At 42.4% G+C, this 15,799-nt stretch overlaps 2 protein-coding genes across 2 annotated transcripts; one reads left to right on the forward strand and one right to left on the reverse strand.

Moving 5' to 3' along the window:
- Positions 1–7,918: 7,918 nt before the first annotated feature.
- Positions 7,919–11,120, reverse strand: hmgb1b (high mobility group box 1b). Its single transcript, XM_080844758.1, has 5 exons — positions 11,023–11,120; positions 9,382–9,542; positions 9,073–9,218; positions 8,812–8,986; positions 7,919–8,720 (listed from the first exon to the last, which is right to left on the reverse strand). The coding sequence occupies exons 2-5, from the start codon at positions 9,526–9,528 to the stop codon at positions 8,601–8,603; spliced, it is 588 nt and encodes a 195-aa protein (XP_080700884.1). The 5' UTR covers positions 9,529–9,542; positions 11,023–11,120; the 3' UTR covers positions 7,919–8,600.
- Positions 11,121–12,327: 1,207 nt separating this feature from the next.
- Positions 12,328–14,254, forward strand: tex26 (testis expressed 26; the record flags this gene model as incomplete). Its single annotated transcript, XM_080845080.1, has 7 exons — positions 12,328–12,340; positions 12,558–12,642; positions 12,736–12,898; positions 12,973–13,126; positions 13,467–13,640; positions 13,749–13,910; positions 14,130–14,254. 7 exons carry the CDS (start codon positions 12,328–12,330, stop codon positions 14,252–14,254), a joined length of 876 nt encoding a protein of 291 aa, XP_080701206.1.
- Between the last annotated feature and the right edge of the window lie 1,545 nt (positions 14,255–15,799).

The raw sequence follows: 15,799 nt of genomic DNA on the forward strand, positions 1-15,799 counted from the left end.
CTGCCAGGAGGATTTTCAATTCAGGGTTAACTCTTCCCCTTGTAAAAACCATCACCTTCGTTTTCTCAACTGAGATTCTAAATCCCCATTGGATTGCCCATTGGTGGACTTCATTTACCGCTTCTTGCATTTTCTTCATTATGAATTCCACATTCCTCCCCTTTTTCCACATGGCACCATCATCAGCAAACAATGCCACTCCATCAAGTCCCTGTCCATTTTTAAATATCTGGTCAATCATGACATCGAACAATAGGGGGCTAATTATGCTCCCTTGGGGAGTGCCATTGTCCGCTGTATAGCTTGAGCTTACCTCCCCATCCACTCTGACTCTTAGTCGCCAGTAAGGAACGCCTCTACCCACTGGAGCATCCTGCCCCTCAGCCCCAACTGTTGTAGTTTCATAATCAGGCCTCTTGTCCAAAGCATATCATACGCTTTCTCAATGTCAAAGAGCACTGCAACCACTGCCTCTTTATTTACTTGAGCTTTTCTCACAGCGTCCTCTAAGCATACAACTGGGTCCATTGTGCTTCTACCCCTCCTAAACCCACACTGATAACTTTGGAGTAGTCCCTCTATCTCCACCCAGTAATTCATCCTGTCATTCACCATCTTTTCCATGGTTTTCCCCACCTGGGAGGTTAATGCTATTGGCCTGTAGCTACTCGGGTTAAGGGGGTCCTTCCCAGGCTTCCTGATGGGAACTATTAATGATTCTTTCCACCCCCTAGGGATTACTCCCTCTACCCATATTCGGTTGAAAAGAAGCAGGAGCTTTTCCTTCCCCTTGTCGCTTAGATTATTTAACATGTCGTAACATATTGTGTCTACCCCTGGAGCAGACTTCTTCGTTTTCCTTAGCACCTTGTTTAGTTCTGTTAATGTTAACAGGGCATCCATCCTTCCTCCCGCTCGGTCCTCCCTGATAATCATGCCAGCATGTCGTAAGATTGTCTCCTCCCTGCCCTCCCTCTCCTCCTGCCTCAGGTTATCAGTGCTATGCACTTTAGCTAGAGTCTGGCTATGACTTCTGCCTTGTCTTTACTTGTTACTGCCACTTCCTCTCCATCTTTGATCAAGGGGTAATCATAGCTCCTTTGAATACCTTTCATTTTCTTAATGGAATTCCATACTCTCTCTATGGGGGTAGTACAGCCCACAGAGTCACAAAAATTCCTCCAGTACTCCCTTTTTGCCTTTCTCACTGCTCTTCTCACTAGCGCTTGCGTTTTTTTGTACTCGATCAGGACTTGGAAGTTATGTGACCTCTTTAACTTCCTAAACAATCTATTCCTCTCCTTCACTGCCTCCTGACACTCCTGTCCACCATGGCGCTATCCTGTTTAACGCCCTTGGCTCAGACTTAGGAATGGCTCCCCCTGCAGCAGACACTATACTGGAATTAATTTCCCCACACAACTCTTCCACACTCCCATTCTCATCCACCAATGACAGAAACTCATCATCGCTCAGCTCTGTGTATTTGTCCCAATCTGCTTTTTCTAGCAACCATCTGCCCCCTCCTGTAACCCCTCCACTTTGCGCCTCCACCCCAACCTGAATCCTGATGGGGAAGTGGTCACTCCCAATTGTACTTTCATTTAAGACCACCCATGCACACTTGTTGGCTATGTTCCTCGTCGCTAAAGTTAAATCTATTGCAGATTCTGTCCCTCTAGCGATGTCCACCCTTGTGGGTGAGCCGAGTCCTGTTCCTTTCCCGTCACCCTGTATAAAAAGGATTCCTCTAGCCAGTGTCCCAATCAAATCAGTTCAATCAAAGTCCGTGGCCATTAGTCCATCAACTCATTAGTCCATATTAGAGTTCCTGCCACACTGCTCACTGGTTACAGCACAACACGCTACTGCTACTTGGTGACAGCCAAGGGTGAGATCAATACTTGAAAATTATGTTGCACCTCGAAGGACGTCAAAGCTCTAATCTATGCGTGCATTGTCTGGTTTGTCAAACTGGGCAGAGAGATCTTCGGGGATGTGAATCTTCAACACTTAATTCACATATTGGGCCAGGTCCTGAAAATCCTTGTCAAACAAAAGAAAGATTGTATTTTTTTTTTTTTTTAGATAATCCATACATTTTTTTAATAAGTTATTTAATGTCCGCTTGTTGTATAATGGCTGTCTGTACATTGTTTTACTTCATGGAATTTTCAATAAAAGCTTGTGAAACGTTGGTTTGATGTTTGGATCTGCCTTTGTTGGCTTTGCTGTGCATCTCCCTTCTGGTAGCCTACTTTGGGAAGTTCACTCTAAATAGTGGCTACTGTTTCACAAAGTCACATTTATTTGAATTCTGCACATCCTATGCGTGCTCTACTTTTTTCTAAAAGTGAAAAGTGCTTTCTTTTTCAAATTGTTTCCGTAACTTCCGAAATTATTGAGTGAACTCTACTCATGAAAGCTCTTAATCTTCAACAAACAAGTGCCCCATCCAAGTAAAGTATCAATGAGAGCTAATGGCCTTGAACCATACAGCATATGACGGAGGGCTGTTAACTCCTCTCACCATCCTAACACAAACACAAGGGAATGTCTTTTGGACAATTATTTAACAGAAATCTTCATGTTGTTCGTATCAGCCACTATATACTTTGATATGCAAACATAAATGCTGACACAAACTACACTCCATAAACATCCAAAGACATTAGCATACAATAAATTGGCTAGCCTAAGGGTCCACCGTAGCACACAAATTACAGATCAAAGTTGAACATATTAGAACACTACATGCTAATGTGCCTCCCACCCTCTACTATAACATTTCAATTAGTGATTTAAAATGCGCTATAGTGGGAAGGATCATCGGAGCAGAGCTGCCTGACATCTATTCCATCTCCAACTCCCGTTGCCTGCAGCGTTCAAATCGCATCCTCACAGACCATTCTCACCCTGCCCATCATCTGTTCCAGTTACTCCTGTCAGGGAAAAGGTTCATATCCACAAAAGCACGCACCTCCAGAATGGCAGATAGCTTCTATCCTCGTGCATCAGTATGCTTACAGGGAAAACAGGTCCACTGAGGACGCTATCGTCACAGCCCTCCATTCAAGGCTGACACACCTGGACAAGAAGGAGACATATGTAAGACTACTCTTCATAGATTACAGCTCGGCTTTTAATACCATCGTCCCCAACCGGCTGATCACCAAACTCCTTGATCTGGGCCTCAGCTACAACCTGTGTATGTGGATTAAGGATTTCATAACAGATCGCTCGCAGACAGTGAGACTGGGTCCTCACCAATCCTCGAGTCTGTCCAGACCCGGCGGCAGCACAAAAATATGAGGGGGGCGATTAATTTATCACAGGGGTCGGGGCGCGCGCTTAATGAATTGGGTGCGCTGCGCTCCTGGAAGGCTCGTGTATATAAACCACATGCCTGCAAGACCCTATTAATAATGATGGAAGTAATTTTTACTACTATTGTTGGAATGATCTGAGCAGTGAAACACTCACGCAAGCACGCACACCCACCCGTCCATACCAAACCCAAAATGAACTAACCAAGGCTACACACCATAACGAACTGAACTGAAATGCCCGTGAAACATTCATACAACGGCATTATTATGTAATAACCAATGTATTTTCAAGCACCAGCCACCCAACTCTTCCTTCGTCATAATGTAAATTGTGCTCAGTACTCCGTTGACGTTTAGGCATATCTGCACTGAAACCACATGCATAGACAAATTAAAATGATATTTTTGAGAAAACGCCTACCTCAGTAAAGTTGAAGCCTTCGGTTGGATGCCGCGTTGAATCTCCTCAGAAGGACCTCTCGCCACTCTCCATTGAATTTCCTGGTTAGGTCATTCTCAAATGCCAGTCTTATTAAGCTAGCCTTTCGTCCATGCAGCATGCTGCGTCTGTGCTCACTGAACACTCTTTTCAGTGTTGAGAATGAGTTCTCGCACATAGCAGTCGAAGCCCCAAATGTCATGGCTTGTTTGAAGGCCTCAAACACCTGAGGCATAGCTGCGAACACAGCTCTGTGTTTAGTGACGAGCTCACTTATGGTCATCGGCTCACCACCCTGGCTCCGTACAAACTCGCGGGCAACAATGAACTGCGTCTCGTTAATTTCAGTGCCACTTAATTCCAATAAAGGTTTCAGTTTTTGCGTGTTCAAAAACTCCTCACTTGCAGGGTCAATGGCTTTTAGAGCAATTGCGTATTTTTGGTTGGTCTCACTAAAGCGAGCAGCCATTTCTCCAAGCACACTGTCTATGATGGCAAAAAACAGTCGCTTTCCTTCCTGCTCATTGAAATCTTCCTGTTGGCCTAGAGTCTCCTCTACCACATACTCTCGGAGGGCTGCAGGTGCCTGTCGCAGCCGCTTTGCGGGAGTAGGGCCAGCACTTGCAGTCTCAGCCCAGATGTTCTGGAACTCCTCATCACACCGAAGTCTCCTTAGGCTCTCTGTGGAAGCATGGATGAGCTGTACTGCAGTGAGAAGGTCGCAGTTCTCCGCTTGGAGCATCTTGTTGGGTGGGTCCATCAGTTCTAACACCTTCAGCAGCAATCTGGCCAGAAATAAGAAACTCGGCTCACTGATGGCGTTGTGAAGCCCAGACGCTTCTATTCTGACTTCTGCAGTGGTTTTCCTCGATCGCAAGTCTGCCAGGAACTCTGCAAGACTCACATGTGATTTCACAACTAGGGACACCGTGTTAAGGTGTCCTGTCCACCTTTGGTCCAAAAGCCGTTTGAGGCTCGGCCCCGTGTACTGTGCTGCAACGGTGGGCTTTCGCAGGAACTTGTACAGCATGTTGCAAACATCAAAGAAAGACTCAACTGCGTCCTCGGATGTTAGGGCATGCACAATGACGAGGTGGAGTTGGTGGTTGAAGCAGTGAATGTAGGGGATCTCTCTGTGCAGTCTGTCCTGGATGATCCTCTGCATCCCCCCATCTTTGCCAGACATAACACTTGCCCCATCGTAACACTGGCTGAGCATTTTGGCGGTGTCAAGCCCAACTCTTTCAAGCTCTGTAAGCACAGCATCCGCAAGTGATTGCGCGTCACACCTGTCTGTTGTGAGCATCGCCAAAAGCCTCTCGTGGATCCGACACTCACTGTCCACATAACGGATTATTACGCTGATGTTCTCGCGCCCCATCGGATCCTTGGTGCCATCGACCTTGAGGGTAAACCACGCATCCCCGATATCCTTCACAATTTCCTCTGTGAGAATCTTACACATAAGTTCAATCACTTCGTTTTGGATATCATGTGACACGTATTTCGCATTTTGGGGTATTGTGTTGTAGATAGAGGCCAATTCCTGATTTTGGGTTAATGTGTAGTCAAACAACGACAAGAACAGCCCACAACCCTTTTTGTCCCGGTCACCAACCGCGTCAAGGGCACCTCGCAAAGGAAGTTCGTTTAACACTAGGAACACGATTGTGTCCATGATGCCACGCATATACAGTCTGTTCCGGGACAGCTGTTCGGTGTTGACAAGAGTAGAGATCTCTTTTCCCAAGGAACGTCGTTGTTGTTTCTCTCTCCAAGCAGCTACACAGGCAAGATGCCCCTTGCAATTAGCATGTCGGCTACACCCTTTACTCCTGTCAGTTGCGTGTTTCCAGTTGTTGTAGCCGAATGTTGTGAAGGTATAATCACTGCCTCCAAAATGTCGGCACGGGAAACAAAAAACAGCATCTGCCTCGACGGAATATTCTAGCCAGTCTCGGCCACTGTACCAGTTACATAGAAATGATCGGTTACAGTCGTTTTGGCTTTGTTTTTTTCTTGGGTATGCTGCCAGCTTCGGTTGAGCAGGTTCATCTTGGCCAAGGTCCCTTGGCTCATGGCATTTACCTTGATTGCTAGCTTGACCTCGAGAGTTGCTAGTGCTGGCAGACCGTACCGCTGTAGAAGTAGGTGCGAATGCGACCGTGTCTTGAGGTGCTGGTGCTGGCGCTGGCCTCGGACCCTCTGGAGTAGTCTTACTTGTTATAATCCAATTTCTAATATCCATTATTTATCCATATCCATAACTTCCGTCACTTTTCAAAATTGAATATCAATCTGTCGACGCTGTCTCGAATCAATGGCGCGTACGTCTACCATTCAATCGACCGTAGGCATCAACTCAAAGTCAAAGACGTGTAGCCTAACAACCATCCCGCAACCCTCAACCTATCACATCACCTGTACACAGACACGCCATATCTGTCTATTTTAAAAATATTTATTTTAGTTAATTCGTTTGGTTTATGTGTTAAATACGTTATACAACTGAATAGCTTGTATTCCACCATATTTTCCGGCATTTTTTCTTTTTCCTTTTTTTTTTTGAGAACTCACACCCAAGGGGGCGGAGCATGTTAGGTGAGGGGGCGGAGCATGTTAGGTGAGGGGGCGTCGCCCCCAAACGCCCCCTCATGACGCCGGCCCTGAGTCTGTCCCTCAGCACTGGAGCTCCACAAGGCTGTGTATTTAGTCCCCTGCTCTACTCCGTATATGACTGCACCAACACCCATCCTTCAAATACTGTGATCAAATTTGCAGATGACACCACTGTGGTAGGACAAATCACCCATGAAAATGAAAGTGCCTACAGAGAGGAAGTTGACAGACTGACAGAATGGTGTCAAGAAAACAACCTGACCCTGAATGTCAGAAAGACAAAAGAAATCATAGTCGACTTCAGACGGCAAAAGGTGAACCCTCAACCCCTCATCATCAACGGTGAGGAAGTAGAAAGGACCTCCTGCTTTAAGTTCCTGGGGGTTATGCTCTCAGAGGACCTGAAATGGGTGATGAACACAACTGCCAGTCAAGAAAACACAGCAGCGGCTCTACTTCTTGCAAATACTGAAGAAAAACAACCTGTCTCCCGAGCTGCTTAAGTCTTTTTACCACAGTTGCATTGAAAGTGTGATCACATACTGTATCATTGCATGGTACGTCAACTGCACAGACAAGGATAGGAAATCCCTCAGTCGGGTCATAAGGTCTGCTGAGAGAATAGTTGTTCTTCCACTGCCTCCCCTGGACGACATCTTTAGGACACGCTGACTCCGCCGAGCATGTGGCATTTTGAAGGATGAGAACCCGCAAACCATCTCTTCACCCTGCCTCTGGCATGTGCTACAGGGCTACTACAGCCCGCACCTCTAGACTGCAGAACAGTTTCATCCCCAGGGCCATTACAGAACTAAATAAACACACAACCCTCCTACCCTCCACCCAGCACAATTGCACTTTTTTTAGTGGTTGCACAGACAAATTTCGTTGTGTATCTAATGCGCAATGACAAATAAAGTCGTTTTTCACTAATGCCGTTTGTCACACATGTAATTTCCACCACATCCAGTCTTTTCCATCATAACATAATTTGAAGTAAAACATAAAAATAACAGCCATATTAATTATATTGTATAATGTTACAAATTCTAAACCATTATGTGTGACCCCCCCCCCCCCCCCCCAGTTTTAAGTGTTTTAACATTGTAAAAGCATTACCTTTAAAGTCCTGAAATATAAATGAATGTATACAGTTGGGCAGAGTGAGTAAAAATTCGAATCATCAGATGTTTCTGCAATTTGTTGGTATGATGGAAATTATTTCCTCTACAAAAACATTCCAGGCCAAAATAGACCATAGCCGAAAAGCTAGGCTACTTATCTGGATCAGCCTGCGTTATCCCAACTGCACGTCATTGTCTCAAGGCATACAGAACAGCTAACAAATCAATGGGTTTGTTTAAATCTGTAAAAAAAATATTCCAACATTCAGTTTAGACTAAGGCCAATTGGTCTTTATGCAATTTCACCTCGAGTGGTATACCCTTGGTGCCACCTTGTGGTCTCAATAGCACATTTGCAGGGTCCCAATGTGTTTTTTTTTTTCTCTTTTCATTTAGAAGGCACAAAATTGACATGACCCACAACTTAATTTATTACACAAATATAGCAAATAACACTAGCAGTTTCTCTTCAAGGGAGAGGAGGGAATAATCACTTATTTTCCCATGGAGTTCATGTTGGTGTAAATGAGTTACTTCTATCCTGTCCCTGCATGAGTTTTTCCATTCAAACATTGTAAATCTCAAACTGAAAATGGAAACAAAATACAAGCAGTCCTAAAACATCATTTTTTTTTTTTTTTTTAAAAAGGAAAATTTATTTCAGACACATTCTTGAATGTCAACAAAAGAGCTGCATTCTTGAGATTAGAGTGGTATTCAAAGTACAGTTATAAGGACCTTATGATGGCGAATCATAATTAAAAGGAAAAAACTAAAATATGATAAATGCACTACCAACCTACATACACCAGATATTGTGCTGTGCACATTTGGAAAAACAGTTAGCTACTTCCATTGTTTCAATCCTCTCCCTAAAACTGCTCCAGGCAAATCTACCACTATGAAATCAAAATAGGACTGAAGACACATAGTGTTAACTTTACAAAAGGAGAATAACACTGTACATCTTAAAAACCTTTCATATACACAGCCTAACATGTCTTGTTCCTGTTGTACTTTGAGAGGTGAGAGTGTGTACAATTGGGTTTAATGGCATCAACAGGAATCCAGGCTATATCAGACGCTGATCTATTCGTCATCATCATCATCATCGTCGTCGTCATCCCCCTCCTCATCATCGTCATCTTCATCTTCATCATCCTTTTTGGACAAGCCTGCTATTCCTTTTGTACGATATGCAGCAATATCCTATTGGAAGCAAACAAACATTTATATTACATCAGCTAGGACACTAAGAAATTTGAACCAACTTCTTCTTAAAAGGGCACCCTGAGTTTACCTTGTCATACTTCTCCTTCAGTTTAGCAGCCTTCTTTTCATAGGGCTGTTTGACCTCAGCAGCGGAGCCGTTCCACTGTTCCCCAAGCTTCTTTGCAATGTCTCCAATAGTTAGACCTGGAAACTCCCCCTTGACCTTAGGGCGGAAGTCCGCGCAGAAGATGAAAAATGCAGATCTGCAAGGCCACAAACAAGAAACAGTTATAAATTGAAATAAAGTGTACAGTAATTCACTGTAAATTAAATTATTTTGAGTTCTTACGGTGGTCTTTTGGGGGCATTGGGGTCCTTAAACCGTCTCTTCTTCTCACCCTTAGGTGGGATGTAATTTTTCATTTCTCTCTCATAGCGGACCTTATCCTGCTTGGCCATGTCCTCAAACTTCCCCTTCTCTTTGGCAGACATGGTCTATGAACAACAATTAAATTAACATGTAAATAACAGCCATCCCATATCAAAATCTATCATTTTTGTATTGAATGACTACACCGTGGATGGATATGGTTTTCTACTGGTTTGACCTAATTATGCAAAAAAAATGCTTAATTAATTGCGTTTCCCCATGTCTCACCTTCCATCGCTCAGAGCATTTCTTGGAGAATTCAGAGAAATTCACAGACGCTTCAGGGTGTTTCTTCTTGTGCTCCTCCCTGCACGTCTGCACAAAGTAGGCATATGAGGACATTTTCCCTCGTGGCTTCCTTGGATCTTTCCCCATCTTGTCAACCTTGTCTTTTGAGGGGGGGGGGATAAAGAAAAGGTGTGTTAATTTTATTATTATTTTTTGTTAATGTTAACAAGTCTTTGAACACTGGCCAAAGACTGGAAATTCAACATCAAGTTGGCTCATTTTACAGACACATATCACTTAACACATCAGCCCTTCATTAATATAAATAAACAAAATGTATTAAGATGTGTAGTTCTATATAATGTAATTAAGAAAATTGCAGGTAGTATGGTAACTCTGCTGCGCCAAGGCACTCCAACATTAAAAGGTTCGTTCGGAGTCGAGATGGAAAACACAAACGTTATAACAATAACATTTCTTCTTCCATTTTGAGAAAGCCATCCTCATGAGAGAAAGTCGCCCTTATTTGTCTCCACCCACATTCTTGGATAAGTATGAGGCTTCAAATACAATCTAATATTCGTTTTCCAACTATTTAAGCAAATAGTGCGCAACTGCTGGATGGACTTCAATATTATGTCTATTAGCAATAGGCTAGCTTGCTATGAGACCTATTCGCAGTGGTGTATCCTTTCACTAGGTTCTGTAGCTGAAACCTCCGAATGGCCGTCTCCGTCGAGCAAAGCTAGCTAAACTAGCTTTAGCATAGCTCTTCTGTCCAATATGGCTTCCTTTCTTTATGTGTGCTGCAGCCTTACAGCAAGCAGTGAAGTCGGGTTGGACAGGAGAACACATCCAGTCGTAATTCAACTACTGAAGGTTAAAGTTGTGAAAAACGCCTGAAAACAACGTAAATTCGGCAATATTCCAAACAAATGTGCGAGACTGACGATGAAAAAAAATATTTACCTAAAAAGTAATCATATATTTGCGCCCGTTTTGCACCCGCCCCCCTCCTCCTCTACCTTCATACAGACTGGCAGTGCTGTGCTTTTTCCACGCAGCAGCCAGCCATATTACTGGTAGCTAGCGAACTGGTTGCTAGCGTACTTAGAGAAGGGAACGGGGGTACCATATAAACAATATACAAATTACATTTTGGAATCATGCGACATGCACATCTAACGGGTCGTTACGCTGAAAAAATGCTCTAACCCTAGAGTGAATTCAAGATAGTTAACGCTAGCCCACTAGCTTCTTAACAGACCAGTCCCTCTAACCAGCTAACGTTAATATTACTAACGTAAATCACAACCCCCGAAACACTAACGAGCATGATAATGTAACACAAAATCACAGTATACGTAGTTCACAAACAAAAGGGGTCAAGCATTTTAAATTACAACACTGATTAATTCTAAATAGATATAGCCATTTGTCCCTCTTATCTCGCGAACACTCGTAATGATAATCCAACAAAGACATGCATTTTCTAACGGGGATGTTGTTTATTTTACTGACATAAATAACACACATAGAGCGACTACAATTCCAGCCTTTGTGCTCTCGTTACATAAATTGCTGTTGTCTATTTGCAGACATCAGTAATTTAAACATTTAATCTCGTTGAAATACACATACCCGTGGCAGGCGTTCTTTCTCCGGCTAGATAATGGGGACCAACAAAACGTTATTACGCGGTCTAGAGGTGCATGTAGCTCGACCTGCCTCAGCGAAATACTGCAAAATGGCGAATCCGATTGGCTACCGCCAACTCATGGCTTCATTTGATTCGATATCAGTCCGCTATAGCCCAAAATATGGACGATAGTTGGTTGGAGTGTTTTGAAGCGACGTCATGCCTATTTGTCAGTGGCGCGCCTATATGATTTTATAAGCGTTTCTTCATTTGCCTTAGTAACGGGCATCGAAATAATGTTCACTCAACTGGACAACAATGATTTGCCGTAACAAATCAACGTCAACAACAAATAGTTTTTTTGCCTAATTGCACCACATTAAGGCTTGGGCTTTTCAAGACAAAAAGTGGCGAGGCTATCAATCATAGGGTGTTCTTCAAAATCAATTGAATAGTTCAGTAAATTAAATTGGCATTGACATTATTGTGTGAGACCTGCAAGCATCTACAACCTACAATAAAACAGCACCCTCGATGTTTCCAGAAACACGAATTATGCGTATGTGGCCATTGATTAGGCTACAGAAAAATACAAAGGAGCATTTCAATCAATTTCTTCTGTAGTGGCTGTAACTAGCTGTCATATAATGCCCTGTCGTTATTACCCTAACCCCAAAGACTGAATAATGTCTCTGCAGTTGTCACCCAATGTCCTTTCAATGCTTTCTTATTCTCCACGGAGGGGCGCTAACACTTTAGAAATAGGCTGCCCATTGTGTGCGACAGACATTAGTCGTCGTGCATTTAGTTGTCGTAGACTATGTTTATTAATTTAAGAACCTTGGAAAACAATGTTTGAAATGCTAATCCCTATCTTTTTAATAGCATATTGTATTTATGCTTCCACAACTGAGCATTTGCGGATATTATGTATAGGCCTGGCTTAAAAGGCACTGAAAATAAACTACCTGTCTACCTATCTACCCCACAATCAATCAACGCAAAGCATGTGTTGTGTCTCCTATAACAACCGTTGGTTGAAGGGCCAAGGGATTGGATGGGTTTGACTTCACATACCACAGGCTAATTTAGCCTTGTTTGTTCTTAGACGTCGCGGACTGTCACTGAATGTGTCATAATAGAATTATGATCCTCGCGTCATAATTATCGCCTATAACCTAGGCCTATGTCTTTTTTTTCTAATTCGACGCGAACGTTGTGGAAGGACATGGTCGAGGATGCAGGGCAGAAGGAAGGAGAACTACATGTAGGCTAGTCCCAGGAGTTTTCCTTGACCTTACGTTACCATGGCCCTTTCTGGTAGGTTGACATGACACAAGCAACAATAGTTTGTAGACACGGACAATTCGTTTTAAGACGACATAACGTTAGGCTATATTGCAGTAGGCCTTCCTAAACAGTGCAGCAACTTTAAATTACTGTGGAATTTTTTGATTCTTGGGTATTAGTTTGCGCTTATTTGTAAAACTTTCCAATCTTGATATTTAACTTTGAAACAACTGCTATAATTTTAAAGATGATACAAAGCTATGGGATCCATATGAGACATCTCATAGACGTGACTTCGTTTACCGACCCAACTCATCAAAGCCAATTTTCGGGTAGGCACCTGTGTTTTTCAAACAAAGAGTGTTAGATTCTTAAACCATAAATATGCCTCTTAGCAGTTTTGTTTTTTTCTCAAACATCCTAAGCACCTCAACTCCAAAGGCTTACCAAAACCCATGTACACTTGATGATCCTGTGAGTGCGACTGTGTACAATGAGGAGTTCAGCTGGAAACCAGCTTCTAAACCTTCCTGCATACGAACTGGGTCAGCCTCTGGCAATAGAAGAAACAACCCCCACCCGAGTGAGGTGCGTACCAGCCATCTGAAGGCACTTTGCATGTCTCTGCAGTGACTGTTGCATGTTCATACTGTTTCCTATAGTCTTTCATAGTATGGCGGCTGCCAAGACGGTTAAGACAGATGTCTGATGATGAAAGGCCTGGGACGAATTTCCCCACGGAGCAACAGATTGCTGAGGTTCTTTCTGCCCAGTATCGCTCTACATATAGCACTGACTACCTGGGCATCCCTCAAGGTAGAAGATGGGAGGGGGGGTATATATTTTGATGAAGTTATGATAGATAACCTTCTTTTAATAAAAAAAAATGAAATCGCAATTGGCCTTCTGCACACAGGACATACTTCACATAATAAAAAAGAAGAAATGGGAAACAAACTGAATTATTTTCAGATTATTCCAGCCAATCATCACATTACTTCATGAGTACGGAGGATAGAGGTGTAATTTTATTGGCTGTGGAGCTAAAGTATCAACAACCTTTTGCCACAATTATAGGGACGTTTATCACCAACCTAATAGACAATTTGTAGCGAACAGTCGATATAATGTAGATAATATAGTGTTTTGATTTCAGGTGTCCAGAAACCCACCAAGCTAAAACCTCTGAGCTTGGAGAAAGCTGGTTCTTACACCACTAACTCAGAGATGCGCTACAACTACCGCAAGCCCCAAAAGAAGGAGAACCTCCAAGGCAATACAACTCGTTATGGATGCAATGTGCTGCATGGAGTTGCCCCAAAAGGAATAGGTAAGGCAGAGATAAACACTCATTCTCAGGGTTATGGAAGTGTTTCAGCCTTAGCTTGTTTGGGTTTGTGTCAGCTGAATTCAGTAGCATAGCTCCCTCCTCTTTCAGTTCCTACCGTGGTTCACAGTCACATTCAGAATCAAGAGAACAGGAAGGAGCTGACTACTTATGACATTCACTTTGGGGGGAAGACCACTGACATTTCAGGAGTACTAAGATCGCTTCAGCCACAGGAATTGAATCAGCTCTATAAACATCTGCCTCAAAAAGGTGAGGTTTGAGTGTCCTGATCTTTTCAAAGCAAGGAATTTTAAAAGTGATTTCCTTATCTGCCATTCACAGATAATAAATCATTTGAAGAATACCATTTCAAAGATGTTATAATGTAAATAAAATAAAATAATGATGACTATATTTTGTGCATGTATTTCAGATATTAATGGAATGTCTTGCTGACACAGTTTCTCATTCTGTTGCTGTTTTACACAGAAAAGGATGCTGTTGATGCATTTCTGCTCATGACATCCACCCCTTCGCCGGTGAAAAAGGGCAGGAGTCCACCACACACTCCCTGTAAGCCAGGCTGGATGTCATCCTGGGCAGGGCCCCTGTGAATGTGGCATCATTCCTCATCTTAAAGGGATAGGGACCTATGTGGGCCATCCAAATTAATGTTTAGGTGTTTGCTTATGAGCACACATACCCTTGCTAGCATTTGTTGTCTTCATCCGTGACAAAATAAAGTGATGAGACCAAATGGCATTCCCAAGTTCTCTCTCTCTCTCTCTCTCTCTCTCTCTCTATCTCTCTCTCTCTCTCTCTCTCGTGTGTGCACGTGTTCAAATTAATTCAATTTGTTAGTTAATAATAAAAGAATGTTATTTACTTGAAGAATTCTATGAGATGTAAAGTCAGCTGGAAATTCTGCATGTCTTATTTTTGTAAGTTCTTATTCTTAGTTTGTGAAAGACACAGAGTCTTGTTTCTGTATAGAATAAAACTTATGTTGAAACATAAATGATTGTAATAGTTTTAAAGCATTTCAGCCTGGCTTTGTTTTGGTTTGCAGAAGACCAGGGAATCTGTCTTTTCCTGGAAAAGGGTGATTTGATATGCATATTGTACATCCTTTCATTCAGAGTAGGAACGAAATTAGTGTAGGGGAGAGCGGGTAAAATTGCCACTACCTCCAAAACTAGGGGCATTTTCTCCAAACTGAAACAGCTTTATTGTGTGAATAAATGTCTGAATTGGAGATACTAATGGAAGGGTAGATCATTGGGTCAGGGGGCATTTACTGTGGGTCATAGGGTTCATGGCAAAGTGGTGAAGCATTTGAAAATCCCTCCTATATAAGCAGAAAAAGAAAGTGTCAAAGGAGAGTTTGGGAAAGAAAAAGAAGGCAAAGAAGCATTCCATTAAACATTACATTGCAATGTTACATTGCATCATCTGCGTGTGGAACTATTTTCAAACAGCCAACCAAAGAAGACTTGGGTTAGTTGGGTTAGTTAGGCCAGAATTAGGAATTTCCATTATACTGGTTTTAGTCGGCCATAATTCGTTTACTTGCCTTATTTTTTTTTGAAATGTTACTATTATGTTTACTTAAGGTGTTTTGATTATGAAATAAAATTAAATGTACATTTACAATTAATTAGATGTTCTTATTTGTTTAATAATCCATTGTGTCCCCTTTATGGGTTCATGCATAATATTTCTGCGCTGAAATGTTACGTAGATGAAACAGGTACCAGGGACTACAAATTATGATGTATCATTTGCAGCCATTGTGAGAAAAACTCAAAAGTGTGACAACATGCCCCGCTCTCTCAAGTATTGCAGCCTCCAGAACAAAATGTAGGATCTGTGTATGTGTTAACATTGACTGTTTGGATGTTTAAGGATAATAAGAAAGAGAAATTGGGGCTCAAGTGTGACATTTAAATTAGGCCTGGCGTACAGTTATGGTGAGACATATTTTACAAGTTACATTTAGAGATTTCCAGAGGTTTTTGCGTGAGCAGTTCTAAAGTTCTGGAATTTTCCATCTTGAACTTAAAAACAAGGTGATCCAAGATGAGGCTGTAGACCTAACATCCAACTACCAATACTACCAATCATTTATGCTCCACATCAAAAGCTTGTAGTGGTAGAAA

This window comes from Sprattus sprattus (assembly GCF_963457725.1).
Source record: "Sprattus sprattus genome assembly, chromosome: 9".
NCBI lineage: Eukaryota > Metazoa > Chordata > Actinopteri > Clupeiformes > Clupeidae > Sprattus > Sprattus sprattus.

Bases quoted from the DNA above. Each gene is read 5' to 3' on its own strand.
- hmgb1b (XM_080844758.1), bottom strand. From the start codon at position 9,528: ATGGGGAAAGATCCAAGGAAGCCACGAGGGAAAATGTCCTCATATGCC. The intron at 8,987-9,072 runs GTAAGAACTCAA...GTGGCCTTGCAG, and splicing joins AATGCCCCCAAAAGACCACC to ATCTGCATTTTTCATCTTCT. The intron at 8,721-8,811 runs GTAAACTCAGGG...TGCTTCCAATAG, and splicing joins TGAAGGAGAAGTATGACAAG to GATATTGCTGCATATCGTAC.